The sequence below is a fragment of the Penicillium daleae genome (assembly GCF_028827525.1).
Source record: "Penicillium daleae strain IBT 16125 chromosome Unknown utg000009l_segment0_segment0, whole genome shotgun sequence".
NCBI lineage: Eukaryota > Fungi > Ascomycota > Eurotiomycetes > Eurotiales > Aspergillaceae > Penicillium > Penicillium daleae.
In genome coordinates this window covers 3,255,122-3,282,183 of record NW_026623157.1, presented here as the reverse complement: position 1 = coordinate 3,282,183, position 27,062 = coordinate 3,255,122, and the positions used below count along the sequence as shown (strand labels likewise).

The following is a 27,062-nucleotide window of genomic DNA, read 5'->3' as shown; positions in this document are numbered from 1 at the left end:
TGTGACGCCTTGGACCAGTTGAATTATTTAAGACGGTATTAACTCGGATTTAATCGTTAGAACGGGTGATGTGGTTCCAAGTAGGAACGGCACATGCGGTTCTCTCAGGCTGTCTGGTTTCGGCATCAGATAATCCCGACGTGCCCTAGACTTTGGATACTTTGTTTGTGTAAAACTACCAAGCTGCTTTGAAATAATTATTTTAATTTGAAATCAATTCAAATCAATTGCTTATTCTGACTATTGACTCCCGTTCCCCCTTGGCTGTGATCAGAGATGCCAAAGCATATATAACACTCCAGGTTCTGCTCAAATGGTGCTTGTTCTTCCTTATCATCTACTGAACGAATTGATTAACTGTCTTGATCGACATCAGGTTCTTTTCGCCCCATTTCGTCTCAGACAAAGATTTCTACACTTACTTCTTGTCTATCGCAATGTCAGTTCCTCAAAACCAAGCTGCATGGCTCGTTAAAGCGGGTTCTCCTTTGGAAGTGGGAGATGCTCCGCTGCCCACAGCTGGCCCAGGTGAACTAGTCGTTAAGAATGCTGCCATCGCCATCAACCCTCTCGACTGCCATATGCAAGACTCTGGTGTTTTTGTCCAGCAGTGGCCCGCCATTCTCGGCTGTGATGTCGCCGGTGAGGTCCATGAAGTAGGAAAAGATGTAGCAAGGTTTAAGGCAGGAGACCGTGTTATCGGGTATGTTGCTTAGGAATTAATCTTTTGAAATCAAGATAACTCAACCTAATGTTCTCTTCTTTCCACAGACATGCTATCAATCTGACAAGTGGCCGCCCTCAAGATGGCGCTTTCGCTCTGTATACTGTCATCCCCGCAGACAAAGCGGCCATCCTCCCTGATGAAATCTCCTTTACGAATGGTGTCGTCGTGCCGTTCGCACTGGAGGCGGCTGTTTGTGCGCTTTCCCTCAAGGAGCCCGGCGTGGCCATGCCCGGTGTTGCTACACCAGCTTTGGGCCTTCCGTACCCCTCGCTACATGATGTGCCATCTTCAGGCAAGACACTTGTCGTATACGGCGGCTCATCTTCTGTCGGATCGATGACAATCCAGCTTGCTATAGCAGCCGGGATCCATGTTATCGCCATCTCTGGTGCGCACAATTTTGACTTCTGCAAGCGATCCGGAGCAGCTCAAGTTTTCAGTCACAAGGATATCTCCCTTGCAGAAAAGGTTGTCGAAGCAGTTCGAGAGAATGGCAATGAGTTCATTGGCATCTTCGATGCCATAGCTACTCCCGAGACTTACGCCAACGATATTGCGATACTTGGGCAGCTGGAAGGAGGATACCTCGCTTGCGTGCATCCACCTCCCCCTAGTGCTGATCTCCCTGCAAATGTCACAGCTGGTATGATATTCGCTGTTAACGATGTCGTGACACCTGTTTGGAAAGACTATGTTACGCCTGCGTTGCAATCTGGGAAGCTTCAATGCCTCCCGCCTGCATTCGTCGTCGGTAAAGGACTGGAGCATATTCAATCTGCATTGGAAAAGTCCAAGGCGGGAGTCAGTGCCACGAAGCTAGTTGTCGAACTGTAGAAACCATTCTACAGTGAAGCTTCGTATGCATATGCGGGGGTTCACTTCCATGCCGGTGCAGCAAGATATCTGAATACGGTTATAGAAACCGTAGGCTAATCTACATACCGGAGGCCTAGATCAATACTACTTTCTACGAAATACCGTATTTAGCCGAATACTGAAATCCAGGGAATTGCTAAAACGACACCCTAAATTACTAATTCGACATTATATAGTTAGTTAACTGACGTTAACTTCTGCTTAGTAAATGTGTTTACTCTTCAAAGCCAATGACATTACTCAATAAGAAATTCTAGCATGTTTAGCCAAGGGGTTGTGGATATCATGTTCGGTCTAACTGCCCTACTTAGTCAAGAAGTATGCAGCAGACGGCCTCTAAAATAGCTAACTACCGAAGGTACACAAAACTTGAAAACACGTAGATATATATACACAGGTATCAGGCAAAAGCAAACACAAATGAAATTGCCAATCTAATCCACACAAGTACATCAATATACACACATTCCCACCAAAACCTCCCCCCCCCTTCCACTCACTCCCATCTCCTCCACTCCTCAACCGCCTTCTTCATCTCAACATCACAATCATACCCCTTCCCCTGAGCAACAAGCAACTCATCCCTCCGATCCCGGAACCTCCTCTCAGCCTCAAACCTCCTCAACGCAAAATCTCTCAAACCAGGAAAATCATCCTTCACAACGGCTTCCCTGAACCGCGCCCGCATTCGACCCGAGTATAACTGGCAGCTCGCCTCGCGGCAGCGGTTCGGCCCGTCACCGGGTAAATAGCGCAAAGAGGTTGAGAAGGATCGCGCAAGGGGGTGGTGCATTTTTGCCAGAGGCCAGACAACTTCGTCGTAGCAGTCTTCGCAAACGCTTAGTTCTGGTAGCTCGGGCATGTAGTGCCAGCTGCTGAGAACGGGTCTGTCGCGTAGACAATCGCGTAGGACGACCTTGCGCTTTGCGTAGGCGAGGAACTCGCGCGGGTCGGGGCGGCGTGACGGGTCCGAGTCTGCGCGGGATGCGGCGTCGTCGAGAAGGTCGATGTACTTGACGAAGCGGGGGCTGCTTGTGACGAGATCGCAGGCGCGCTCTTGGACTTCCGGGCAGTGCTGGAATGTGTCTCGGTGTGCGGGCATGAGAACACGTACATTGCGCGTGCAACTGCCGCAGATGTGGAAGCTGGGGAGGTACGAGCCCGTGTCTGCGTTGATGATGCGGTACCAGGTTTGTTCGGACGCGGCACGGCCGGGGCAGAGACGGGTTCCTGGGGGCGGGCGAGTCATTTGGTACAGCATTTCGAGGCTTTCGTGCTGTTGTTTGATCATCTGCGTCCAGGCGAGTCTGGTCCAGGGGTTGCTGAAGGCGCAGCGGGTTTTCTGGGTTGGGGGTTTGGCTAAGCTGGGGATGAAGAGGTCGCGGAAGCGCGAGTGTCCAATTTGCTTCATGCAGCTTGGGCAGATGTCGAGGTGTGTCAGACCCTTGAGGGTGTACCAGTCATTGTGGCCGGCTACGGGAAGAGACCGCGGGCACAGGGTGATGCATAGTCCAGATGGGTTGGACGGCCGTTGTGAGAGATTGGTCTGCTTGGTAGCAGGGGCTTTAGGTGGACTCTGTCTTTGCCCGGGTTGATCTTGGAATTTGACGGAAGTCGCAGGGCGTGAGGGTCGGGCATCATCGGACGAAATAGATCTTGAATGGCCTCGGGTCTTGGGTTTTGATCGAACCAGCGATGGTGCAATGGAGGGCACGATGGTGGGCACTGATGAACGGGGGTTCGTGGAAGCTTGCGTTGACTCACGAGACCGGCGGCTCATGGTGCAATTAGCCTCCCTCGAAGGCGAATGAGGCGCGGACGTCGGAACAGAGGGGTGCAAAATCGTACTGATAGGCCTCAACTTTTCGGTCCTCGGACGAGTCTCGGTATCAGACGAAGATGCAGCCTCGCGAAGCTCCTGGCGTTGGCGCAGCTTCTCTTCAATTCTTTCAGCAAGTGTTCGGCCGTTTGCTACTTTTCCAATCGGTGCTTTCCCCGGCGCGGTAGGGGGAGGTGCATAAGCGGCTGGCCGAGCTCGAGCGGTCGCCGTGTCCGATTGATAGCCAAGTGGTGACTCCTGCCGTGGACGGGACTTAACAGGCCGCGAGGTAACATATTTTGCGCTGTTAGAACGGCCAATGGATGACTTGGGTGTCTCCACGAAGGTCCTATCATAGCCAGGACCTCGAGAGCGAGACCGCGCCGAACGCATGCCATATGAGCTATGAGGGATAATATGCACCGGTGCCTCGTGCCTGATAGAATCACCACGTTGCGGCGAATGCGAAGATGGACGAGCCTGTTGAGGAATACCCAGTTCACGAGGAGTTTCCTGATAGACCTGTGGTGGTTGTGCGCGGCCACGGGACATGGTCGACGTTGCCAAATGATTGAGTATAGGCGAAGGCGGACGAGCCAGACGATGTGACCTGGTTTCACGCATCGGCTGCTGGGAGATATCCACCGATGATCGATCACGACCTCTGTAGTTCTCTTCTCGTGTGACTGATGGTGGACGAGATTGGCGAGACATCCTCACCTCGCGCATAGGCTGTGGAGGGTATACTTCCGAGTACGATCGGTCACGACCACGGGTAGGCACGTCGTCATCTCGTGCGAGGGACCGTGGACGAGGCGGTCGGGACGTGACGGTCTCGCGAGCCGATTGTGACTGGACCGGGGGCAATGGTCGTTCTCGAGGCTTGCTCGAAGAGGACGACATGGATGCCGGAGGAGGCCACGGCCGGGAAGTCGCTTGAGATCCGGATCTTGGGCGCAGACTAGGCTCTGCCATCCTGGGAGGAGGTGTGGCTGGTCCGCTGCTATCGTCCGAAGAGAAATTTCCCATGCCGGGCATGCTGTTGACGCCTGGAGGGGCTTCAGGCTGCGAGGAATTCATATTCATAATGACTGGGTATTGATCAACAGTGCCTCTCACACGAGCGCCCTCAATGCCGGGCTTTTCACTCAAGTTCGAGAGGCCGTGCAATTCTCGAGCGAGTGAGGCTGGCTCCTCCTCGACACAAGGTGGTGGCGGATACCGGGACCGCATAGTTCGCGAAGACCCGGTAGACGGCATGGTGTTGGTAAAATGCCTGGTCATGCACAGTCAATCTGTGATTTATAGATGTGATTTAGTATGCTAGCCGGCAGCAATGACGCCTCGTGGTGAAGATAGTTGAGGTGAATGGCTCATAGTCTTAAATAAGAAGACACAGTTGGGCAGTCAAAAAAAAGTAAGAAGACCGTCGTACAATGAGTCTTCCCGTGAAAATTTTTTCCAATCGAGTCAACAAAGCTATGCAGCAGGTCAAGGGGTGTGCGCGTATCCGGGAGACAGGGTATATAACCGTTGGTCAATCGGGCATCATCCTGGAGACCCGACAACGCTGATAGGGCCGCCATGGGGGGCTTTGGGCGAAGAAGGGGCGAATCACCGCGGTCCCCAGAATAGCATCAGGCCGAAGAACAACAGAATCACGAGAGCCCCACGTCATTGAAACCAGGGGATGCAGTCAGGGAACTGGTCTGAAGATGGAGGGGCCATCCCATACCACGCCATTTGCGAGAAAAAGGACGATGGTCAAAGGACGTGGCTTAGAGGATGCAGGGAAACCCATGTTGACGATTGGATGGTTGGGCATTCAAGGCGTACACAAGTCGAATGGGGCGCATAGTCTTCCTTTGTTTCAGAAGGGTGGTGTCTTGACTGACAAAAATATGTATCGATGGCGGTTGATCACGGATGATTCCCTCAAAGGCTGACCAGATATTTCATGTTGTTGACTGTGGCCTTGTCTTAAGGGGATGTTGTTTGAGGATCCTCGGGCGGAAGATCGACCAAAGGCCAACTGTGGGCCTCTGCAGTGTCTCAACTGCTGCACTGGGGGGCAGCCGCGGTGATTCTCGGCCTTCTGGTGGTCAGCAAATGGATGCAGAAGCGCCACTGTGGCTCTTGGCCCAACAGACATCGCAGCATGCAGGGCGCTCGTCCCGATTCTGCCCAGCCTTCGACGCGGAGGCCACGAGGGACAGTCTTGTGGGGCCAGTCTGGCACGCATTGCCTGGTTTTGGTGTGTTGGAGAGGCTCAAGTGTGAATGCAGGCGTCGGCTCTGACCACCGGGCAACCAAAGAGGCCAAGGAGGGCCACTTTTGCCCTGGACATGATGGGTCCCTCATTGTCTGGAGATGCTGTCAGCGGCTGTGATGGTTGGAGCTGTGTTGTTTATACTGTAGGTAAGCAATGATGGGCGCCTCCAGAGCAGCGCGTAGTATTTCTATAATGCGACTGGGTAAGTCGCATCAAGCGCCGTGGAAGCATTTTGGATGGTTCGATGTTTTTTGAATATGACCTCGAGGGACCATCATTGTCACAGCAAAGCGCTTGTCAACGTACACAGTTGGATCCCTGCGTGTTCGGGAGAGGAATAGTTCGGCAGAGCTCCGACGGCTCTGGACACCCGACGGAATGGCGTCACCCCCCACACTCGGATGGCCCCGAGCGAGTCGGCAGGAAAACCGTGAGAAAGCAGTGAGATTGAGGGTGATAATTGAACAGAAAAGATCTGGAGAATGAAAAGCGGTACAGTTTATACCCAAAGTAGATAGTTAACGGTATGGTCATCGGCTTATCAACCTAATCAATCCTGCAGGAGCAAAAGTGGGATAATCCTAGTTCCGCGCCTCGGGTAATGCGGGGAATGCGATTACAAATGAACCCATTGACTTTCGAGAGAGGAGGGGGCTGACGTCTTCATATTTGACCAGCTTCATCCTCCTCTTTCAACCCTGTCCATGTCAATCCCAACTCTCCGGCGAAGTACTCTCCGTCTAGCATCCTTGCACAACCACATTACCCGTCCTCATCTGCTCATCAACAACCGTCCAGTCCAATTCACCTCCTCCTTCACCACCTCCATCCACACCATGTCTCTCCCCACAACCATGAAGGCCGTCGTGATCGAACGAACTGGCGGCCCCGAAGTCCTCCAGTTCAAAACCGACCAGCCGGTCCCTACACCCCAGGAAGGCGAAGTCCTCGTGAACAACAAAATCTCCGGCGTCAACTATATCGACACCTACTTCCGCACGGGTCTCTATCCCTCACCTAAGCCGGAGATTCTAGGCCGCGAAGGCGCTGGTATCGTCGCAGCCGTGGGACCGAATGTCTCTGGCTTTGAAGTCGGGGATCGCGTCGCATGGCTCGAGACCAGCGGTTACGCAGAGTACACTGCCGTGCGAGCTGCGAGGACCGTGAAGATCCCTGACGGTCTCAGTGATGAGGACGTTATGGCTTCGTTCCTGAGCGGACTGACCGTTCTGTCTTTTGCGAAGGAGACGTACCCGGTGCAGAAGGGCGATTGGGTGCTTCTGCATGCTGCGGCTGGTGGTGCGGGCTTTTTGATGACGCAGATTCTCAAGTCGATTGGTGCCAAGGTTATTGGTACCGCTGGGGGTGCGGAGAAGTGTGCGCTTGTGAAGAGTCTGGGTGCGGATGTGGTGATTGATTATCGGAGTGAGGAGGGTAAGGATTGGGTTAAGCTGGTGAAGGAGGCTACGGGTGGTCGGGGTGTGGATGTTGTTTATGACTCTGTGGGTAAGGATACGTGGGAAGGTAGTTTGGAGGCTGTGAAGCGCAAGGGTACTATTGTCTGGTTTGGTAATGCCAGTGGTCCGGTGCCTCCGCTTCCTCTGAGGTATGTTTTACCTGCGTTCCTGACGTGTTTTTGATCGTCATGCTGACTACTATTATACAGCAAACTCAGTCCCAAGTGTGTCAAGGTTGCTCGCCCGACCCTCTTCGGCTATATTGACACCCGTGAGGAGTTCGAGTACTACACCAACGAGCTGTTCAGTCTGCTCAAGTCTGGCCAGTTGAAGACCAAGATCCACAAGATCTATCCTATGGAGGACATTGCTCAGGTCCACAAGGTGAGCATCATATTCTCATACGGCTTTGTTTCGATGTACTGACACTGGCATGACAGGACCTTGAGGGTCGCAAGACCATGGGTAAGCCTCTTCTAAAGCCTTAGATCAGGCAAGGAATGGAAATAAGTATATAGATCGAACTTTACGACTGTGTTGATTACAAAAGTGACATCAGTTGATTGACTTTTGATGGTAATCTCATTTGCGCGAATGCCAAGTCAAACCCATTTAGGAGATCACATTCACGTAGTCCAGGGAACAAGCAGGGCCTTGTGTGGTGTGACAATCGAGATCACCCTTTACCAACGTTCTCTGCCTCCTTGTCAAGTCCACTGGCCCTGAGAGCTGCCTTGACCGCTTCAGTAATATCATCCAGCTTCTTCTCTTCATCATCCTCGTGGTCCTCCGGCTCTGGTAGCGGCACGTCCTCAGCCTGTGCATCCAGAACATTGGGCTTCTCACCAACAATTTCTTTGGGTGTCTTCCAGCGGAGCATCAAATCATTCGCAAGAACCAAGTGGAACGAAGGATATGCCGAGATGATCTCATCAAAGTAGTACACTCCGCAATTGATTTCCCAGATAGCAGACGCGATTCGCAAGCCAGGGTAACAATGCTGAAGAAGATCTTCCTCGAGGAAGAACTCAAAGTCATACTCGGGGCCCTTGCCCTCTTGCCAAGCTTTACGCTCTTTGGGGCTCATGTCAATTTCCGGCTTAGCTGGGTTGAGGAATGATCTGGCTTTGATTTTCCCAACGATGGGCAGGTCTGGAGCAAATCCGTGGTAGAAATCACGGACATCAGCCTCGGGCTTGCTGACGGAGATCACTTCGAAGCCGTCGATGTCTGGGATTTGCTTGGCTGAGAGTTCGCCCTTGGTCGCCAACTCCTGGAACCGACTAGCCTGCCCGTGGGATGCAATACCAGCAATCGCAAACTTGACGACCTTGCGAGCGGCGTCGGGGGTGAGATTGCGGTCTGCCCAACTCTGTGCTGGAACCCAATCGTTGGTTTCCTCGCCACTTCCATGGTATCTACCTCCGAAAAGCAGGGAGCAGCTTTGGTTAAAGCTCCCAGGACCTTGCTGAATCAGTTGGACATTCTTCCAAAGTTCTACCGAGGCGATATCGCAGATCTGCCGTGCCTTGATTATGTTGTCCTTGTACTCGGGACACACATCATGGAAGAGAAGATACGTAAGGAGGTTTCGAATAGTCCCAGTCGCAAGCTTGATACTCTCTTGGCTGTCTGGGTTGTAGTGGTTGGCATAATAACAGCTCCTGGGTTAAACATTAGCCGGGTTCCTGGAAAAGAAAGGCTCCTTTCTATACATACAGGAAACCCCGAACCACCTCTTCAAAGTTGACCTCCTGTTTCTGCCGGTCCCGTGGGATCATGGTCTGGCTACGAGCCTGGCGCGCCTCGTCATTTGACATTTGCTTCAACTCCTTGGGGGAAACTCCAGTCCCGTAATTCTGGCTGGCATCCACTCCGCCGTACTGCAGGTACTTGAAGAAAATGGCTCGTCGGTCATTTTCCATGCGGCGCTTCCATTGAAAGCGGGTAAGAGCTTCTTGGATACGCCTGAACAAGGAATTGTAAGTACTGGTGGTCTGGATGTTTGACGGGAAATATGCCACTACTTACTGTTCGAATGGGTACGACCTAATATTTGAAGATTAGTAATTCTGTAAGAGAATGAGTGGAGAGCTCATACTTACGGGTCGTATAGCTGACGGGTTTCTTCATGCTCCTCCGGCGTAAGGGGACCATCGGCACAGTATTCTTCAAATCCAGTGGGCTTGCCTTGGCCACGCTTGCTCTTAGGCTTTTGGCGTCTGGACTTCTTGGCCGTAGTTGCCATGATCTCGCCTGCTCTGAGGGCAATCTCATCATCCAGTTTGGTTTGAGGTTCACTGACCTTGGCCCTGGGTTTGGCTGGGTCGTCTTCTGGGACTTCTTCAATTCTGACTGACTTGCATGGACCTGAGGACTCTTGGGAGGGACCATTCTCGATCTTTGCTGAAGTAGACGGCTCCATCGGCTTACCACTGCGGATGGGAAGATCTCCAGAGATGGCCGTTGAATGAGTTGGAGGGTTTGAATCCATGATGAAAATGTGGAGCTGATAATGAGTTGAGCTATTGGAGAGTTGTTGGATTGGAATGAGGAAAAGAGAAAGAGGGGATGATGTTCAGAAGAAGTGATGGGAAAGAGCCAGGTGGAGATGCTGAGTGTAAAGGTGAGTGAGTGGTTGGATAGTAAGGAGCTCAGAAAGGTGAGTAGGATGTAGATTCCACTATAGAAAGACACAAAAGAAAAAGAGGAGAGGAAATTACCGTTTTAGGAAATATAGTTTGCTAACCGTTTTGACTTTTAGAGTTTGAGGACTAAATAAACTCCAGTATCGAGCCGGTAGAGAGAGAGATCGCAAATAAAAGACAGATACGATTTCCCATCTTCCTTCTGTCTCTCTTTTCTTTCAAAGGGTACTTACTCCATACTCCAGACTGTAAGGTAGTTTCTGTATACTCAACCCCCGCGAATTTAGCCCCAGCTGCGTTGGGCTTCGTTGGCTCCGGTGGCCCCTGCCCACCTCTCAAAAGCGATGGCTCCGCCGATCATGATGTTTTTTTGCCTTTCCCTCCCCCCCGGACCTTTTTCCCTGCGTTCATTTCTTTTTCTTCTACCCCAGCTTCCCTACTCCGTACTGCTTTTGCTTCTGTCCCTGACCGTGACCCAAGCCCCCTACTTTATCCCTGTTACGACCCATTGGGGTCCGTTTTCTTGGTTGAGTCATCCGGAATGCCCTGAGAGACACCCCGCCTCGCTGTCGCACCATTCTCCCAATCAACGATGCCCTCCTCCAAATCGGATAGCCGGAAAACGCCACAGCTAGGCAGCGATGACCTAGTTCCCTTCGATCATGTTGCCGCAGGACAGTAAGTTCACTTTCCTGGCCCTCCTGCCTGAGATTCCCACACCCTCACCCTTCCGGCGCAGCTCCCGCTGGGCGCATTTCTGCAGGTGATCCCGTGGGGTGGATTAAGGGGATCGCAGGCATATGTCAACCTCATGGGCCTTGGAATGTCACTGACTGTCATGCGCTGCGCTATAGCGACGGGGTCCGCTGTACTCTGTCCGGCTCGTTGATCGCCAAACCCTGTACGCGCCAGGAAGTCGAATTCTACGAGTCGAGCGCCCTCCATCCAGGTTTCCAGGAGTTTATGCCCCTATTCATCGGTTCCCTCTCATCCGCGGAGCAGCAGCAACCGCTGGCGATTGCTGCCGCTCAACAGTCCGGTGCGGTCTTTCTCCCCGCCCTCGGAGACGCAACCCCGGCCCAGGAGGCCTCAACATCACAAGCGAGCGATGTGGCTCGGGAGGGAGAGCCTGCCAAAGTGGCAGAGTCTACCTGGGTGCCATCCGGAGGAAAGAAACTAGATACGGGACTGTCGATCGTGCTGGAAAATGTCGCTGCTGGGTTTCGGCGACCGAACGTACTGGACGTTAAACTCGGCGCGCGACTCTGGGCTGACGACGCACCACCTACGAAGCGCAACAAGCTAGATGCCGTGGCTAAAGAAACGACTAGCTCAAGTTTGGGCTACCGGATCGCCGGGATGAAAGTGTGGACGGGCAAGAATGGCGATACGGATGAAGGCTCACTCACGGATCCCTATGCCACCAAACACGAAGGCAAAGAGGGTGCAAAGGGCGAGGTGATCGAGAAAGATGGCTATCGCCGTTACGACAAGTGGTATGGGCGATCTTTCACCGAACAGACCGTCAAGCAAGGCTTTGAGACCTTTCTCGCTGGCGCCATGGCGGGGAAGGTTGACCGCTCGAAGATGATTGCCCAACGACTTGTGGAGGAGTTACAAAATGTGCAGCAACTACTTGAGTCCGAGGAGAGTCGCATGTACTCCTCGAGTGTGTTGATCATCTATGAAGGTGACCCGGAAGCGATGGAGCATGCTTTGGAAGAAGAAAAGAAGATACCCGACCCAAGGGATCAAGATAGGGACGAAGGAGAAGATGATGAGGACGACCAAGTGGAGTTTGAGATTACCGAGGAATCTCTCGAGCTAGTTGATGTTCAATTAGGGGATGGGATTCCTCAAAAAGCCATCAACATCAGTATCGACCCTTCTACAGCACAATTCCCCGCACTTGGCGATGACGACGACGAAGAGGAAGAAACACCCAAAGTCCATGATCTCCGTCTGATCGATTTCGCGCACGCGGCATGGACCCCAGGCGCGGGCCCAGATGAGAACGTTCTCATGGGTATTCGAAGCCTCATCAAGGTCTTCCAGGAACTGGCTGTGTGAGCCGATGACCTGTCCAGACCCGATTGCTTTGATCATTAGGATTGTCGGCCTTGAAGCGGTTGCTGGCAACTGCCCAAGGCTGAGTTCTTTGTCATGGCTCTTTAGTTAGCCCACATTCTTATATTCATGATTTAGCGTGAATTAGCCTGTTCAATGCATTTACAACCATCACAATTATCATATTATACATGTTGTATAGGAACCTCTTATGCAGGAAAGTACTGTACAGCGATCCCGGACTCTAGGGAAGGAGCAGAGATCGCAACCTAATGCGACACCGACAGGAAATAGCGAAAGTTGAACCCTATATATTCAGTCAGAAGCTTGAAGCATCTACCGAGCCAGAAAATAATGGACAAGCTATAGTTGATGCATCCTTATCATTGGATCCTCCGTTGGTTCGTGGCTGTCCGCATACAAATGCTGACTCAGCCACCAAGTGCTGGACCATCTTTTCAACTTCCCCGATCTTTCGGAAAGCTTCAGAAAGTTGCACGCCATCATGTTTCCCACGCGCGCCCTGCTAGGCCGCTCGGTCTGGAAAGGTAAGCCTTGTGACTCAATCCCAATCCTACAGCGCTTTCAATTGGAATAATCCCCCCGCTAACGCCGACTCACAGGCCCGAATATCGTCCCGTATGTGAAATCCACCTCGAACCCAAGCACAACTCCCTCGCTCCATCACGACCACCAATCTCTCTCGGAAGAAGGAATTGCAGCACGATACTGATAGTACTGGATATACAGTCTCCCCCTCCCGCGGACATTCCCCCTCCCGTCAACACGCCGCCAATCCGGACGCAGAAGCGCGCCGCAACCATTCTGCCCAACTTTGTCGGTCTGCGCTTCGCTGTCCACAACGGCAAGACATACCAAGAGATCCAGATTACCGAGGAGATGGTTGGTCGGAAACTTGGAGAATATGTTGCGTATGTGAACCTCGTCGCACCCGTGGATCTGCGAGTGGTATCGCTGGGACCATGGACCTGGATGGGCGTTAGCTAACGTGGTGATTTTGACAGGACTCGCAAGCGTTTCACCTATAAGCAGTCCAAGAACAAATAATCGAAATACGTGACTTTCTTTTCGATATGGATGAGGGTACTTCTTCCATATACCCTTTCAATCCGGTGGGCGCCCGCGACTTGTCCCTCCGAGTCCGTCTCCGGCAGTCGCCTGTCTTCTACCGCCCTAGCCTGCCATCTGCGGCTCTCTGGAAGGGGTTAGAGGATAGGTCTGCAGATACCCTGGAGATGGAACTGGAAAATGGCTAGTCGTGGATACATAGCCTATGCTTCCATTGAAGCATATTTCCCATTTGATTTGGCCATGTTGCCGTGTACAGATACATCAATGGTTTCCCTTGTGACATTAGCTACGTGTGGGATGGAGTTAGCCGTGGAATTTATTCAATATCATTCATAACTGGTCTTCAACAATACTCGACACCTTTTTTGTCTATCGGAAGAAGTGTGGTATAATCGTGTATGGGGAAAGAGCCTTTTTGTGGCACTCAGTCAACCCCATACATAAATGTCACAAGACAAGGATAAAATGGATAAAACGGAAACTCCATTTTCTAGCAAAAAACAAACTCCCTCGCAGCCCATTTGGATATGTGCACAAGGACCCCTTGTGACTGATGTACGCCCAGCGCCAGGAACCCATCCCCCAAAAGAGAAACAAAAAAAAAATGACCAAAAACCAAGGTCCTCGAGCTCGCAAGCTCAACACTCCCAATGCTAATGCCCATTAACGATAGAACTCGCCCCTCTTCACAGTAACGCCATACTCAGAAACAGCCATGCCCAGATCCTCCATCGTAAGCACCGTCCGTCCCTGCCCCGAACCACCAGAACCACCACCACCAAATCCAGGACGCTGAATACCCAGATGCGTACTACCCTTGCCGCCCTTCGTGCCATCGCCACCTGCAACACCGCCAGGCGCGGCGCCCGCACCGGCCGGACCACCCACGGCGGTGGTCAAACTGCCCATGGGGTTATTGGCGGAGGAAGAGTTGGAGGCGCGGATGCGGGCAAACTGATATGAATCGGCAGCAATGTCAGAGACGAACTTTTGGGTTGCGAGAGCGAGCAGGCGGGCGAGGTGAGGTGGTGTTTGGTTGGGGCCCGTGCCGGGGGGTGGGAGACCGGCCAGAGTGAGGTAGTGCGCGGTGACGGCGTCGGGGATCTGGACGATTCAGTTAGCTTTTGTTTCTCGTTTACCACGGTGACTTCCGCTGTCTATTGAACAATGTTTGCGATTATCAGATTCCTCCCAAGCCGAGGGCTGTAGAAGTGTAGATGGCGCAAACAGCTAGACGCGATGTATAAAAATAGAGAGACAAAGACAATCTCAGGGATTCACTTACAATCGGCGCATATTCATCCATCTTGCTCAGGAATTCGCGCAGACTCGTCTCCTTCTTGCTAGGCTGAGACGACTCGGCCAGCTGGTCGACTTCCGTGGTGAGCGCGGCAGCGGCGCTCTCCTCGGCACCCGCGCCAGTCTGTTCGGCGTTCATATCGATATCCTGCTCGATGGAAGCGTCCAGGTCTGGCTCGGGTTTAATAGTCGAATCCGTCGTCTCTAGAGATGATTGTGGTTGCGCAGAGGAAGGTGGGATGGAAGATTGCTGCTCTTGTGACCCGTTCGCAGGTTGCTGGGAGGTGGAAGAAGGTTGAGGGTCGCTCATGGCGGGCAAGTCATTAGAGGTCCTGCCTTTATTTGTTGTTCTGCCGCGCCGAGTTTGTTGGTCTGAGAATGGATTGGGCTGCAGGGACTGGGTGTGACAAAAGGTCCAATCACTGCGAATTCGGGGAGGAGGGGATTGAATTGGTCGGAGAGTCGAGGGGGTCCAGAGTCAGGCCAGTCACACGCGGAGGTTCCGTGCACAGACCACTTTCGACATATCAAGATGACTGGATTATACAATTACTTCGTATACAAGGTCCTCGTTCCAAAGGTGGAATCATCGCATATATGGGATTTCTTGGACATTGTTCAATTCAGATAACTATGTACTCATACAGTTTAACTGAGGGAACTCCCCCAGTCCTCAGACCGTGCTTTTGGAATTCAACTATCCCCATACATATGTGCACATCCCATAGTACAACCCCATGACTCCGAGCAAAATGGCGCAGAAAAACATAACAAGAAGAGCAAAGTAGATCCGGCTAAACTCCTTCCATGTAGACGTGATGAAATAAGAATGCGTGGTCAACCGAAGGTACAGCGTAGATGTCGTCGCATCATCTACTGTCCTAATTGCATGTGAGGATCAATGTGATGGTCTGGAGTGGGTTGACCGTGCTGCTGCGGGTATTGACTGCCGTGAACCTCCTGGCTCAGAGTCTGCATCAGATTCTGCTCCGCAGTCTGGTCGAACATGGACTGGGCGTTGGCATCCGGAGGCAAACTAGGTGAAGCGGACATCTCATGGCCCCCAACTGGGGATGCATGGGCCCCAGCTAGGGCCATCATGCCCTTGATGCCCTCAACATGGGCCTTGTCTTCTTCGCCTTGCTTCTTCTGTCGCTCACGAGCCTCACGCTTGGCAGCCTGGGCGGGAGCCCGAGTTTTGAGCTCACCAGTAACGAACTTCAGATAGTACGGCACCTCGATCCCGCTTTTCAGGAAGAAAAGCTTCAGGTTGCGAGCTTTGTCCTTGAGCTGGACTTGATTACGGTCCTTCAAAGCCTCGCTGATGGTTCCTCCCGGACCGAACATGGCTAGAATCTGACTCCAATGGGGTCCCTTCACACGGTCCAAGCCCGCCATCAATGCATTCTCTTCCTCAGTGGTCCAAGGGCGACGTTGACTGGGCAAACCGGTCTTTCGGCTAGTTGGGGAGGACTTTGCAGATGCCGCCATGCGAGCTCTTTCGTATAAGACTTGGGTTGGCTGAGATTGGGAATAGTGAGGGATCCCTGGCATGTACCCGTGATTACCTGGCGACATCCCATTGGCACGTGCCTGCATGGCCTGTGCGGCATTAGGATTGTACTGCTGGAAATTGGCCTGCAGTGGGCTCTGCTGGAATGACAAGCCTCCGGGAGACTGTTGGTATCCCCCGGGTGGGGTAGGGCTATGGTGGTACTGCTGCTGTTGGGGAGGCTGCCCCGACTGCTGGGCGGCACCATAGCCGTGAAGATACTGATTATCACCCTGAGCAGTGTGCTGCGACTGAGGTTGAGGTTGAGGCTGGGTCAGTTGTTGGTGCTGTTGCGGTTGCTGCTGTTGCTGTTGTGGCTGCTGGTGGGTAGACAGAGCGGCAGGCTGAGAAGGTGATGGGCTTGCCTGAGACGGTGGTTGTGGCTGTTGTTGTTGGTGTTGCATCTGCGATTGTTGTTGGGACCGCCGAAGGCCATGGCCTTGAAGAGCAATCTGGGCAGCACGAGCCGCGCGCGCTACCAGATCACCGTGCATGTTGCGGTCTACCGGGACTTCGACTGGCTGATTGACAGGGAATTGTCCCTGGTGGGTGGTGCTTGGTGCCTCCTGTGCGTCGCCATTAGAGCTGGAGGGTTGACGGCCCTTGATAGGCTTCTTTCCCTGGATAATCTATTAGCATGTGTTGTTCGGTGACATGTGATTGTCCAAACCAACCTGTTGGGTGTTAATCGCATCGAAATTCTTCGCGATGTAAGAGCTCAAGTCACGAAGGAAATCTTCCCAGTGGTATTTGTCTGGAAGTGCCTTCAAGGCTTCCTCATTGTTGATGTCATTGAGGAGAATGTCACGGCGAGAGGTAAGGCGATTGACAAAATCCGTTTCACTGGGCGCCAGCTGCCGAGTGCCAGGACGTCTTGCTAGCAGCCGCTGCTCCATATCGTCCGGGAACAGTTCATACAACAACTGGGTGCGAGTACGCGACTTGGTGTTCATGGCAGCGATGAATGCCTGGGTCTTCAGCTCCAGATACAGAGCAGCCTGAACTTTCAGTAAGCGGCCACCTTCAGGAACAAATACGTCCAAGAAGTGCTCATTCAGCTCTGCGAACCCGATTTCCTGAGAGCCAAAGATGCTTGAGACGAAAGAGGCGAGGTTCGCCTTGCGAATGACATCGAGCTGGGATGATTCGGTAATTTCGAGGTCGGTTGATTGGAGGAAAGAGCGCTTGATGGTGTAGACTCTCTTGGTATGATCGAACAAGGACCGCATAGTCGCATACGCCTGGCCATTCTCGGAATCGGGTTCAGAGACCATCGCAGTGAGATCTTGGTAGCTGTTCTTGGACAGGAAAGAAAGGATTTGGGTCGACTGGGAAAAGGTACAGAGTCAGAACATGCGACGGAATAGCATAATATAAGGCACACTTACCAGATTGTCCAAGATAGGCAAACTCTGAATCTTAAGGTGAGAATTGGCCTTGAGGTTCAAGAACGCGTAGCCTTTGGCGCCCGGAAAGTCCCCAGAAGGAGGGATTTCCTGGGGGCCCATGGCGACAGTCTCCTCCTGGCGTTCGGTATGGTCGAGAATGTCTGTGATCATTGAGTTCACATCGGGGTTGGAGTTGGTAGCTCCGTCCTGGGTGACTGCAGCAGTTGCCAAGGGATCTGATCCGAGGCTCTCGTGAGAGCCGTTGGTCGGCGGCAGGTCATTAGCATTGCCTTCAGCCAGAGCAGTCGCCAGCTCCTCTTCGATTTTATGACCGGGGCCATGTTGGTCAGAACCAGGGAATTGAGGATCGATCGAGATCTCATCGTCGGAGCCGCCGGCGTCCGTCCGGCGCTTTTTCGTAGCCGGAGGTGAGCCATGCTCGTCCTCATCGAGTAGGTGAGTAGATTTTGTGTCTAGTTTCAGTGCCATTAAACAATGTCAGCAGTCTGTACAGTAAGTCTGATGCCAATCGTCGAGTCTTGGCTGTCATGCCGAAGCTTGGGGCGGGTCGTTGCTGGCACCGGCAGCAGGATGAACGGCAGGTCCGGAATTACAAAACTCACCAAAGTGACCTTCATCGTCAGGGAAAGGAGGGAGAGCAGAGGCCTCGTCGAAAGACGGGCGCTCACCTCGAGATTCGGCCATCTGGGGCGCAAGAGGGAGGGAGGGTCAAGCCTGTCAACTTCCAAGAGCAGAAATGAGGGCTTAGGGGTAGGGCGCAAGTGTAGGGCTTTGCTGGAGGTGAGAATTAGCCCCGGCTGGAGGATTTTTCTGCCGGGAGGGTAGGGTGCTGATTGGCCTGGAGGGATGACCGTTTTCCATCCGAGGAAGTATGAGGGGTCGCGGTCTGCATAAAGGACTTAATTGTTATAAAATTATTGGTAATTCAGGCATTGTCTGCCAAAGTTGCAGGTTTGAGTTGAATCACAAGAGTCTTAACAATATGGTGACGCTTTCCGTCCCTGTAAGGTAGCTTCGACTTTGACTCGATTCCTTGCGGGGCTCCAGGCCAACAACTTTGGCTGCCTGAGGCCACCATGGTTGTCGAACACAGACGGGGCATAATACCGCTAGACTAAAAATGCTCCATGGGCGACATTCTTAGTCATACGGGCTGTTTCTTGTTCCGACAATGGTTTCCCCTGCCTTCCGTTCCCGCTTTTGGCCATCTTCGGCCTTTATAAACGAAATCCAGCTACACAAGGGTGGGCGTGTAAAAAGTTGTGAGTCCGACCTCTTGAGATTAAAATGGTCGATATCGCGCTATTTGACATGACCAAAGGACCAAAAGTCTCACACAAGCATAGCCGCCTGAAACTACTGTAATTTATGGAACGGTTAGCGGTAATCTAGGATCATGCCAACTCCTCAAACGTCAGGGTAGTAGGGCAACACCTTTTCTTCCTCTCTCATTCATATTTGCTTTTCTTTGCGAGAAACAATCCTAAGGCGGGTTCTAAATGGTTCACCCTAGCCAATCTATTCTATCAATCATACTCGGTCAACAAATGACCTTCCGAATAGCTACCTGTGTGCCACGCTTGCAGAGTCCCCTATTAGGAAAAGCATGGAGAAGGAGAACCTGCGGCCATTCTCGATTCCCAGTGGCAACCATCTTCCAACAGACAAAATGCATTCATTCTACCTGTCATATGGCAGAGGGTCAGAGATATCGACGGCTGCGACTAGGACTTGAGGACGATCTTGAAAACGCGTTTCAAACCTTATTGTTGTTCATCAAAAACCCAGCACTCGCTGGTCAGCTTCGCCACCTCGAAGTGCATGGGAGTCGGTATACAGCGTATGGCCGAGATCTCGATTTCAATATCCCACCCGAGGAGCCGCAGCAGCTATGGCTCGATGATCTTGACAGATTGAAAATGGCTATCAACAAGGCTGGGTTCACAGAGGGCAATGAGCCACAAAGGTTGTTGCATATACTGCTACAAAACCCTACCGGACGAGATTTGTAGGTGGTTTTCCTTTTTTTTATTTCCCTACTTTTTACTTTCCTGCTTGACTAGTGAGTAATTGGCTAACAGACCTGTCAAGACGTACGTCATGCCACTTAGGCCATATGGCGTTTAAGCAAGCCGTTGCAGCACTGTTGATTGCTATTTCACCCCACCTGGAGTCCCTGGCTGTCTTTCATGTTGGGGAACCTAGCTCCAATATCGAAGATTTTGCTCTACTCTCACTGCTCCGTCGTGCAAATACGGCCCGAGGCGCAATTACTTATCTTCAGAACCTCAAAAATATCATTTTCCTTCCCGACGACTACTCAGCGGGCAATGATGGCTTTTATTACAACATATCTGAAGATTACCATGCACGACTCAATCTTGTCCGGCGACTTCCCGCCCTGGAATCTGTGTCATTCATGTTAGCCTCATGGAACAATGAGGCCGGGAGACCTCCCCCACCGAAATCCGCGAATTATAATGATATCAGCTTCGTTCACTCGAATTTAGCAGAAATGGAACCTGATATGTGTTACATTATTGATTCTTCCAAAGGCACTGCGCAAATTCACCTACACTGTTGGTGGGCGTGCGCAGCCAGAGGGCGGTAAGTTCAGTATTGACCTTTCATCAATTGTGAAATCACTCTGGAGACATCGTCATACTTTGGAAGAGCTTGATCTTGATGTTGAAGATAATGTTTCCTGGGGTGAAATCTACGGAGAGGATGGCTTAAAGTCTTCTGAGCAAATATACGCGGACGAGGATCCGGTATATGAACAATTATGGGAGGGCGAGATGGACGAACTCGATGGCCTCGAAATGCCACCTTCCGATATTTCTCTGGCCGACTTCCCTAAACTGAAGTGTCTGGGTCTAGGTGTTCATACACTTTGTTTCCTGGCAAGGGGCATAGGTCCAAATCGACTTGGTGCGGAATCAATTTCCCTTGCGGACAGGTTGCCGCGCTCGTTACAAAGTATACGGCTTTATGGGAAAGGAGAAGCAGGAGACTCGACGCTTGACTGTGGAACACATCAGCCCGACCTGGATGTTGATGTTCTCTTGGAGAAGCTGGTCGCCGAGAAAGGCGAGAGGTTGCCGGGATTGGTCACTATTGAAGGATTTGACCCTGTCATCCTACGCGCAAAAGAGGTCCCTGAGCATGCTTATTTGGATGGGGATCATCCATTTCTTTGGAAACAACCTGAGGGTTGGTTGTGTTGAGTGTTCGGTTCGGAGTGTTCTTTTCTACATAGTCAAGCAAATAATCAATTCCAGGCATCAAGGCCTCCGCGAATCCTTTGTAGGGCTGCAGAATACCGGAAATACAGTACTATAGACACCATATTTGTTGGGTCAGAGGAAAGTCAAGCTAATTTTCTATCGCGGGGGAATCCCGTGTGATATTGGGCCATCGCCTAGCCGCGTAGTACGCGAAGAAGCAGCCACATGATGAAGATGATATTGTTTCAGGGCTTTAGAACTTCGAAGAAATATTAAAAATCATATGAAATCTGAGAATATATGATGTTGCACATCTCGGAAGGAATTCGTGAGAATAGGAGTATTAAATGGAAAAAATTGTATCGAGGCCAAGCTGGCTGGCGTATCGCGTTGTCGGGGTTTTCTGAAGCGGGCCGCCAGGCGCTGAGCTTTGTAAGCAATCAGGTGCCCACCGATTAACTAGCTAACTAGTTAGTTACCAGTGATTAGTTACATCAGTATATTCTAGAGAGCTGGGTGGTAGTTCAATTATGCAATGAACACTGATCAGCTCAAGTCTTTCTACGGTATTGAGCATTAAGCAAAAGCAGCGAGACATGAGCACTAGAACGGAACCTGGGGAACGCCAGGAGTTGCCTGATAGTATTAGCCGATATGCATAAAGTAGCGTATAAGACACACACCAGAGGTGATGACGGCCATGAGGTGGACTTTCCATCTGTACAATCACGGTGGTACGTGGATATGGTTAGGTATAATATGAACGCAGGCGTTGTAGCAGATTGGGTTGTCCCCATCTTGCCCCTGCCTCGCTCCGGCGGTGGACATCTATTGTGCGCGTCATCGACCCCCAGATTCTATGGAACTTCCCCTCTCTACGCGTGTAACCTCCCTACCACCCTTGATGTACAGGGTCCGCATCGTTATTTGGAACTAAAAGTCTTTCCAAGTATGACGATAAAATTTTGGTTGAATGGAAAACCTCAGCCTATTGGAGTTGCTCAGTGTATACACCTCAGCTTCTTTTTTGTCTGTCATTAACAAGCCAGGTGAATAACTTTTTTTACGATGCAAATTTTATAGCTTTCTGGCCGAGAAGATCAAGATTTGAAGAGCCGGTTATAAGCTCGGTATATCCATGGATTCTCTCCAGGATAGAAGCTGTCACCAAGCTTCTTCGCCGGCGGATCCGAGCCCTACGTCTCTTAAGCTTAAACCGGCCACTACTGCCATACCCTTGCTCACGCTTCTTTCTTCCATAGCATGACAGGTTTCCGAAAGCAGCCATTTCCCTGGGTAGATTCCGTCATCCTTGAATCCATTGAATATGTGCCAGGGGTCTGGCCCAGACATGCGACCTACTCTAGAATCCAGAATTGGACCTCGCAAGTCCCTTTAATTGCGAGCTGCCCCTCCGAATCTTCCGTAACCTGTTTTTGCTTGTCAAAATAGCTTGTTGATCTTTACAAGGGCTCTATAGAGCACATTCCAATTGACCCTCGCTCGGCGTTCCGCGAGTTTCGGTATCTCAGACGCCATCATGTTCAGCGACCCCTACCTCGCTCTGGTCACGCTCTGGCTACAGGCCACTGTCCCTGTGATAGCCCAGGAATATACAGAGACAGTCTGGGGAGTGTTCTCATACACTATACATGGGGACAGTACCCCCAATATTCTCGCCGATGCCGACCCCAGGTTCTTATCGGACTATGGAGCTAACCAGCTCGCTGACGCTGGCACAGCCTTTCGGGAGCGCTACCTGTCGTCCGGGGAAAGCATCGATGTCACCGAGTCTGCGATCCAATACCTGTCGGCAACTGTTCTAGACTCGAAAGATGTCGATGTATTCGCAACGACGGCCCAATTCGTGATTGCTTCAGCGCAAGCTTTCATGCAGGGTCTCTATCCGCCGCTTGGTCAATCGGGATTGGCCCCTTCAGATACTGGAGGCAGCAGCTCGTCTACTTTGTCGCCGCTAGATGGATATCAGTATCCTCGGATTGTCACGCTCGGAAATGGTGATCCGCAGTCCATCATGGTGGCAGGGCAAGCGGATTGCAGCATGCACCAAATTGCAGAATCTGTGTACCGAAATGGAGACGACGCACAAGAAATCACGCAAATAACGGATGCATTCTACGTGAGACTCTGGAATGAAGTACTATCTGGGGTCTATGCCGAATCATCGGCCACCTACAATAATGCGGTTGATATATCCGACTATATCGAGTACGAGGCGGTGCACAACAGTACTGTCCAAACCCAACTCACCGAGGACGAGATCAGACAGGCACGCTGGTGGGCGGATCATTACACGTACGCTACAAATGGTCAAAACGATTCCAACAGCCAATCTACAATAAGTGCCGTCAACCCTATTGCAGGTCAAACCCTGGCAACCAGCATTCTGCGTGCCTTCGACATGAACATCGCTGGATTCGGCACAGGTCAGAAGATGACCCTACTGTTCGGCAGCGACGAGCCTGCTGTAGCTCTGGCGTCCTTGTTGGGACTAGCATCGGAGCAACGACCCAACTTCTATTCCCGTCCAGCCCGCGGCGCCTCGCTGGTCTTTGAGCTGTACAGCTTTGAGGCTGACGAAGTGTATCCCACGTACCCGGGCATAGACAACCTGTACGTGCGTTTCTTCCTGCACAATGGCACAGACGCCACCGACTTCACTCCATACCCATTGTTCGGATATGGCCCGAGCCACGAGTACATCCCGTACTCGGATTTCCGGTCGGAAGTAGAGAGTTTTGCCGTGCAATCCACACAAGAGTGGTGTCTCCGGTGCAATTCGGCTGCGGTCTTCTGCACGGGAGTCTTGGGTGACAGCGCATCGAACTCCTCGAAGAAGAAGAAAGGAATGGCTCCTGCCGTGGGTGGTGTCATTGGGGCTGTGGTGACGCTCGTGGTTATCGGCTTACTCGCGGCGTTGGGTTTCTTCATCTGGGGCAGGCGCAATCGTCAGGGTAACCACAAACCGAGCCTCGGAGGGTTCAAGGGAACGGGTAAGCTTGCGAGTGACACTGATGTCACGTTCAGAAGCCCTATCTGGGGCGCTTCCAAGTCTGGACACACAGAGCAAAACGATGACATCGTTGGCGGTGTTGTCGTGCGTGGAGACGAGCGATTGGGGAGCTGGGAGATGGGACAGCAGAAAAAGGAGATCGAAGATGTGGATTCGACAAGTCAGCGCCATATGTCGACCCTGGAGGACGATAATGAAGACGAATGGCACATCCATAGTGGTCTTCAGCCTGTAAAGATTCGGGAGAGTGTCTGATATCATGCTCATTGCATTGATCAGGAAGAGAATAATAGATTTGTTTCCTCCTCATTCCCAGTCCTCGATAGGATCGTATAGGATCATTTGCTTCATCTTGATGGGGTTCGTCCACAATCGATAGGCCTTATCGCTCTTGCTAGCTTTATCGGCTGGTCGCCCTCGAGATCCAGCCGAATAGCTTCGCCTTCCCATTTCCGTTCGACCCATCTTCTTTCCATCTTCCCGTCGTGCCTCCAGTTCCTCTCCCCTTTCCATCGTTCCTACCCCTGACCCCATCTCGAAGTTGCCGGGAGCTTTTTTCTCTTCTTCCAAAGCTTTCGTTCTTTCTTCTCGGTAAGTTCTCCATCACTCGCTCATCAAGATGAAGTACACCATTCCAACGCTGATGGCTCTTAGCCAGGTGACAGACGTGGTCTGCAACTGGACATCCAACGCTCGAGACTGTAAGTGGCTCACTCCCCCGCAACTAGATACGAGAAGAACGCGAAGAAGAGCGCGTCTCCCTTGCCCCAGATCATCATGTTCTCTTTCCACTCAGTCATGGTCATGAGTTGGGCCTTGCAGGGTGTGTTTCTGTACTCTGTGCTTGTTCGGTGAGCATGGACAGAGTCAGAACACACATCTCTTGGCCTGGCCCATAAAATCCCCCCAAGTTCAGATGGTGCATGACTCTGACCTTCGGGTTGTGCACTCATCCAGACTGGGGTCCATGGCATCCATCACAACTCGAACTATTGTCGGTCCAGAGTTTCTCCTTGCGCATTCCATACACACCATAGACCAGACTCACGCCATTTATGAAGCCATGAGAGTTTCTAACACTGTATGTAGGCAATCTGCTTCGTCCTGGCCTGAGCCAGAGACCGACACTCAGAGAGAATTCTCCAAACATTGACACTGTCAGCTCGGCCGCAGCCCAACAGTCACGCAAAGGCGGTCGCTCAAAAGCAGAGTCGCACTGTCCACCAAGCACGACCACACATACACCTTCGAAACCTTCTTTCACTCCAACAGACGCGGGCTTTGCTCGCTTCTTGCAAGAACATTCTTCGCCCACTCACCAACGAGTCACAGCTGGAGGTCGTATTGTCGCAATGAGCCACCCAGCCAGGCCATCACAAATGATTGCCGAAATGTCCGAAGATGGCTTGGATCCTCCTGGAAATTTCATGGAAGCGGTCGAAAATGGCCACGGTATGGCAAACGACTACACTATGATGAACGGAAACCCTATGATCGACGGCCACGACATGGCAAACGGCCACGGCATGATGAATGGTCACCCTATGGTGAACGGGCACGGCATGATGACTGGTCACCCTATGGTGAACGGTCACAACATGATGAACAATCACGGCATGCTCTTTGAAGAACCTAGGCTCTTTGAACAAGTTAGGCTCTATGACCTGGGCTGGCCCGATGACCGACACTTGATCAATTACCAAGACATGGCAAACGAAGACCAAATCCAGACTGCCCCTGTGTCTGCTCCTGTGTCTGCTCCTGTGTCTGCTCCTGTGTCTGCCCCTGCACCTACGCCCACACCAGCCCTGCCATCTTTGAATCCCGAGGCGCCAGCGTTCTTGCTCCATGGCGGTGAGATCCCCACTGTCAATGCAGCTCGCACGAACGCCGAGCACTATCCGGGCGAGGCAGTGAACATCGCCCGAAATGTCAACCAGCCAATCGCTGCGGCTGGCCCAGATTTTGAGAACTCGGCTCTGATTTGGCCACCCTTTTCTCAGAACGATATGTCTGATAACGACCGTCAGGCATTCATACAAATCCGAACGCAGCTCGCAGCGCAATTCATCGTCTCACCTGTTCGCGTGTCCGACCTGCCAACAGGCGCTATACTGCGCGGAAATCCTGTTCTGCCTTTCCGGCCCCGCCAGCCTATCCCTGTTGTTTTCGTTGACGCTGAGCTGCGCCATCCGGAATTCATCACCCCTCTGGGCTTGTACTGGGCCCTCCTCACTGAGATCTTCCGTGTGACCAATGAGGGTCAATCTCAGCCTCCGGACCACGTGCAGTATTGCACCAACCTGAACACCTTGGTGTGGCTTGTTCACGATCCGCGGGATGCATATGAGGCATTCATCTTGCTTCATGCCTTAGAGTGGGTCAAGTACCATCGCCGGCTGTTTGACGACTTGATTGCGTCGGTGGACCGTCGCCGGGCGACTATGGAGGGTCCCGATCGCCTTCTCACAAATGAGCGGGTGAACTATGTGAACTTGAGGGCCCATGTCATGGAGGCCATCGGACGGCTCGAGCAGGCGTTGGAAAACGCACATCATTCCCAGGGCTGCCCCTTCTGGCGCACTTTAATCTCCCTGGCCTTGGGCGGTCGCGTCGTGGTGGACCCAGAGCACAGTCCAGCTCGTTATGGCCCGAGTGACGCGCCAAGTGAGGATGGGCGTCACGAGGGCCCAGAGGACGTGTTTCCTGGCGATGACGAAGCTCCGGAAGATGAGGACTTTTCGGAGTCTGCATCCTCCCGCAACAATTCCGCACCGGGAGACGACCCCGCCGGCGCAATCGGCCAGGCGGACTCAGAGGTGGACCGCACCGAATCTGGCCCCGTAGTCAACAGCGGGACCTCTCAGTCGGACGAGACTGAGAGCCAGCCTGTTCGGGGACCAGCCGAGGGTGGTCTGGAGGGCGTTGCCAACGCCGCAGGGCGGTTGGCGGAGGCAGGTGGCGGCGGCGAGTCCTCGTCGCAATCGGCAGATGTCGAGGTCAGGCCCGATGAGGGCGAGCAGGAAGTCCTCCCTGCAGAATTGAGGTAAGAATGAGCATAGCTTTCAAGATGACTGAAGGCAAAGCTGATGAGATTTGACAGGGAGTTGAGCGTTGAACGCGACGCTCCTGTCGCCCTGAAGGAGCCTTCGGGCTCAGAGGTAGTCGAAAACTACCTTAACGAGTCGGTCATCACGCCGGCCAGGATTACGGCGGCCGTGAGCCGCATCGATGCCCACGCCGACAAGGGCAGATTGTCGGATGTCGAGACGGAGCTGGCCCGGTTGCGGGGTTGAAGGGGGGGAGAGGGTTCGGGAAGGGGAGTGGTGGCCTGGGGGAATTTTGAGAAGGTTGTATGATTAGCAACCCCGACCAGAATGGAACCCCCCGATTCCCAAATGGTTGTGTCAATGAATGTAGTTGCAATGGTTGCAATGTAGTTGGCATGGTCCACATAACATGGGTCGTATCGATAAGCGGCTCATCACGTGGATCCAACGCGCTTCCACAGTTTCGCAATGAACGGTTTACTGGCGGAGTCCAACCAAGTCCCGAGGACTCCAGCCTGCAGTGATGCACCAAT

The 27,062-nt window shown here is 52.3% G+C and overlaps 12 protein-coding genes across 12 annotated transcripts; 7 read left to right on the top strand and 5 right to left on the bottom strand.

Moving 5' to 3' along the window:
• Positions 1-437: 437 nt before the first annotated feature.
• N7458_012331 (zinc-binding alcohol dehydrogenase family protein) lies at positions 438-1,561 on the top strand (the record flags this gene model as incomplete). Its single annotated transcript, XM_056915713.1, has 2 exons — positions 438-703; positions 772-1,561. The coding sequence occupies 2 exons, from the start codon at positions 438-440 to the stop codon at positions 1,559-1,561; spliced, it is 1,056 nt and encodes a 351-aa protein (XP_056760467.1).
• Positions 1,562-2,099: 538 nt separating this feature from the next.
• N7458_012330 (uncharacterized protein) lies at positions 2,100-4,682 on the bottom strand (the record flags this gene model as incomplete). Its single annotated transcript, XM_056915712.1, has 1 exon — positions 2,100-4,682. One exon carries the CDS (start codon positions 4,680-4,682, stop codon positions 2,100-2,102), a length of 2,583 nt encoding a protein of 860 aa, XP_056760466.1.
• Positions 4,683-6,398: 1,716 nt separating this feature from the next.
• On the top strand, positions 6,399-7,639 carry N7458_012329 (quinone oxidoreductase family protein; the record flags this gene model as incomplete). The annotated part of the gene is made up of 3 exons (XM_056915711.1): positions 6,399-7,300; positions 7,361-7,535; positions 7,592-7,639. 3 exons carry the CDS (start codon positions 6,399-6,401, stop codon positions 7,637-7,639), a joined length of 1,125 nt encoding a protein of 374 aa, XP_056760465.1.
• A 188-nt stretch (positions 7,640-7,827) lies between these two features.
• N7458_012328 (uncharacterized protein) lies at positions 7,828-9,645 on the bottom strand (the record flags this gene model as incomplete). The annotated part of the gene is made up of 3 exons (XM_056915710.1): positions 7,828-8,815; positions 8,871-9,119; positions 9,257-9,645. The coding sequence occupies 3 exons, from the start codon at positions 9,643-9,645 to the stop codon at positions 7,828-7,830; spliced, it is 1,626 nt and encodes a 541-aa protein (XP_056760464.1).
• A 746-nt stretch (positions 9,646-10,391) lies between these two features.
• Positions 10,392-11,869, top strand: N7458_012327 (inositol polyphosphate multikinase; the record flags this gene model as incomplete). Its single annotated transcript, XM_056915709.1, has 2 exons — positions 10,392-10,477; positions 10,654-11,869. The coding sequence occupies 2 exons, from the start codon at positions 10,392-10,394 to the stop codon at positions 11,867-11,869; spliced, it is 1,302 nt and encodes a 433-aa protein (XP_056760463.1).
• A 420-nt stretch (positions 11,870-12,289) lies between these two features.
• N7458_012326 (mitochondrial 37S ribosomal uS19m domain-containing protein) lies at positions 12,290-12,874 on the top strand (the record flags this gene model as incomplete). Its single annotated transcript, XM_056915708.1, has 2 exons — positions 12,290-12,414; positions 12,490-12,874. The coding sequence occupies 2 exons, from the start codon at positions 12,290-12,292 to the stop codon at positions 12,872-12,874; spliced, it is 510 nt and encodes a 169-aa protein (XP_056760462.1).
• Positions 12,875-13,621: 747 nt separating this feature from the next.
• On the bottom strand, positions 13,622-14,567 carry N7458_012325 (putative TFIID and and SAGA complex TAF10 subunit; the record flags this gene model as incomplete). The annotated part of the gene is made up of 2 exons (XM_056915707.1): positions 13,622-14,062; positions 14,244-14,567. The coding sequence occupies 2 exons, from the start codon at positions 14,565-14,567 to the stop codon at positions 13,622-13,624; spliced, it is 765 nt and encodes a 254-aa protein (XP_056760461.1).
• A 563-nt stretch (positions 14,568-15,130) lies between these two features.
• On the bottom strand, positions 15,131-17,902 carry N7458_012324 (uncharacterized protein; the record flags this gene model as incomplete). The annotated part of the gene is made up of 4 exons (XM_056915706.1): positions 15,131-16,429; positions 16,484-17,137; positions 17,198-17,670; positions 17,821-17,902. 4 exons carry the CDS (start codon positions 17,900-17,902, stop codon positions 15,131-15,133), a joined length of 2,508 nt encoding a protein of 835 aa, XP_056760460.1.
• Positions 17,903-18,765: 863 nt separating this feature from the next.
• Positions 18,766-20,430, top strand: N7458_012323 (uncharacterized protein; the record flags this gene model as incomplete). Its single annotated transcript, XM_056915705.1, has 3 exons — positions 18,766-19,226; positions 19,310-19,712; positions 19,774-20,430. Coding segments are annotated over 3 exons (1,521 nt in total), but the record flags the coding sequence as incomplete, so codon positions are not given.
• A 1,555-nt stretch (positions 20,431-21,985) lies between these two features.
• Positions 21,986-23,734, top strand: N7458_012322 (uncharacterized protein; the record flags this gene model as incomplete). The annotated part of the gene is made up of 1 exon (XM_056915704.1): positions 21,986-23,734. The coding sequence occupies one exon, from the start codon at positions 21,986-21,988 to the stop codon at positions 23,732-23,734; it is 1,749 nt and encodes a 582-aa protein (XP_056760458.1).
• A 51-nt stretch (positions 23,735-23,785) lies between these two features.
• On the bottom strand, positions 23,786-23,992 carry N7458_012321 (uncharacterized protein; the record flags this gene model as incomplete). The annotated part of the gene is made up of 1 exon (XM_056915703.1): positions 23,786-23,992. The coding sequence occupies one exon, from the start codon at positions 23,990-23,992 to the stop codon at positions 23,786-23,788; it is 207 nt and encodes a 68-aa protein (XP_056760457.1).
• Positions 23,993-24,098: 106 nt separating this feature from the next.
• N7458_012320 (uncharacterized protein) lies at positions 24,099-26,775 on the top strand (the record flags this gene model as incomplete). The annotated part of the gene is made up of 3 exons (XM_056915702.1): positions 24,099-24,180; positions 24,569-26,525; positions 26,583-26,775. The coding sequence occupies 3 exons, from the start codon at positions 24,099-24,101 to the stop codon at positions 26,773-26,775; spliced, it is 2,232 nt and encodes a 743-aa protein (XP_056760456.1).
• Between the last annotated feature and the right edge of the window lie 287 nt (positions 26,776-27,062).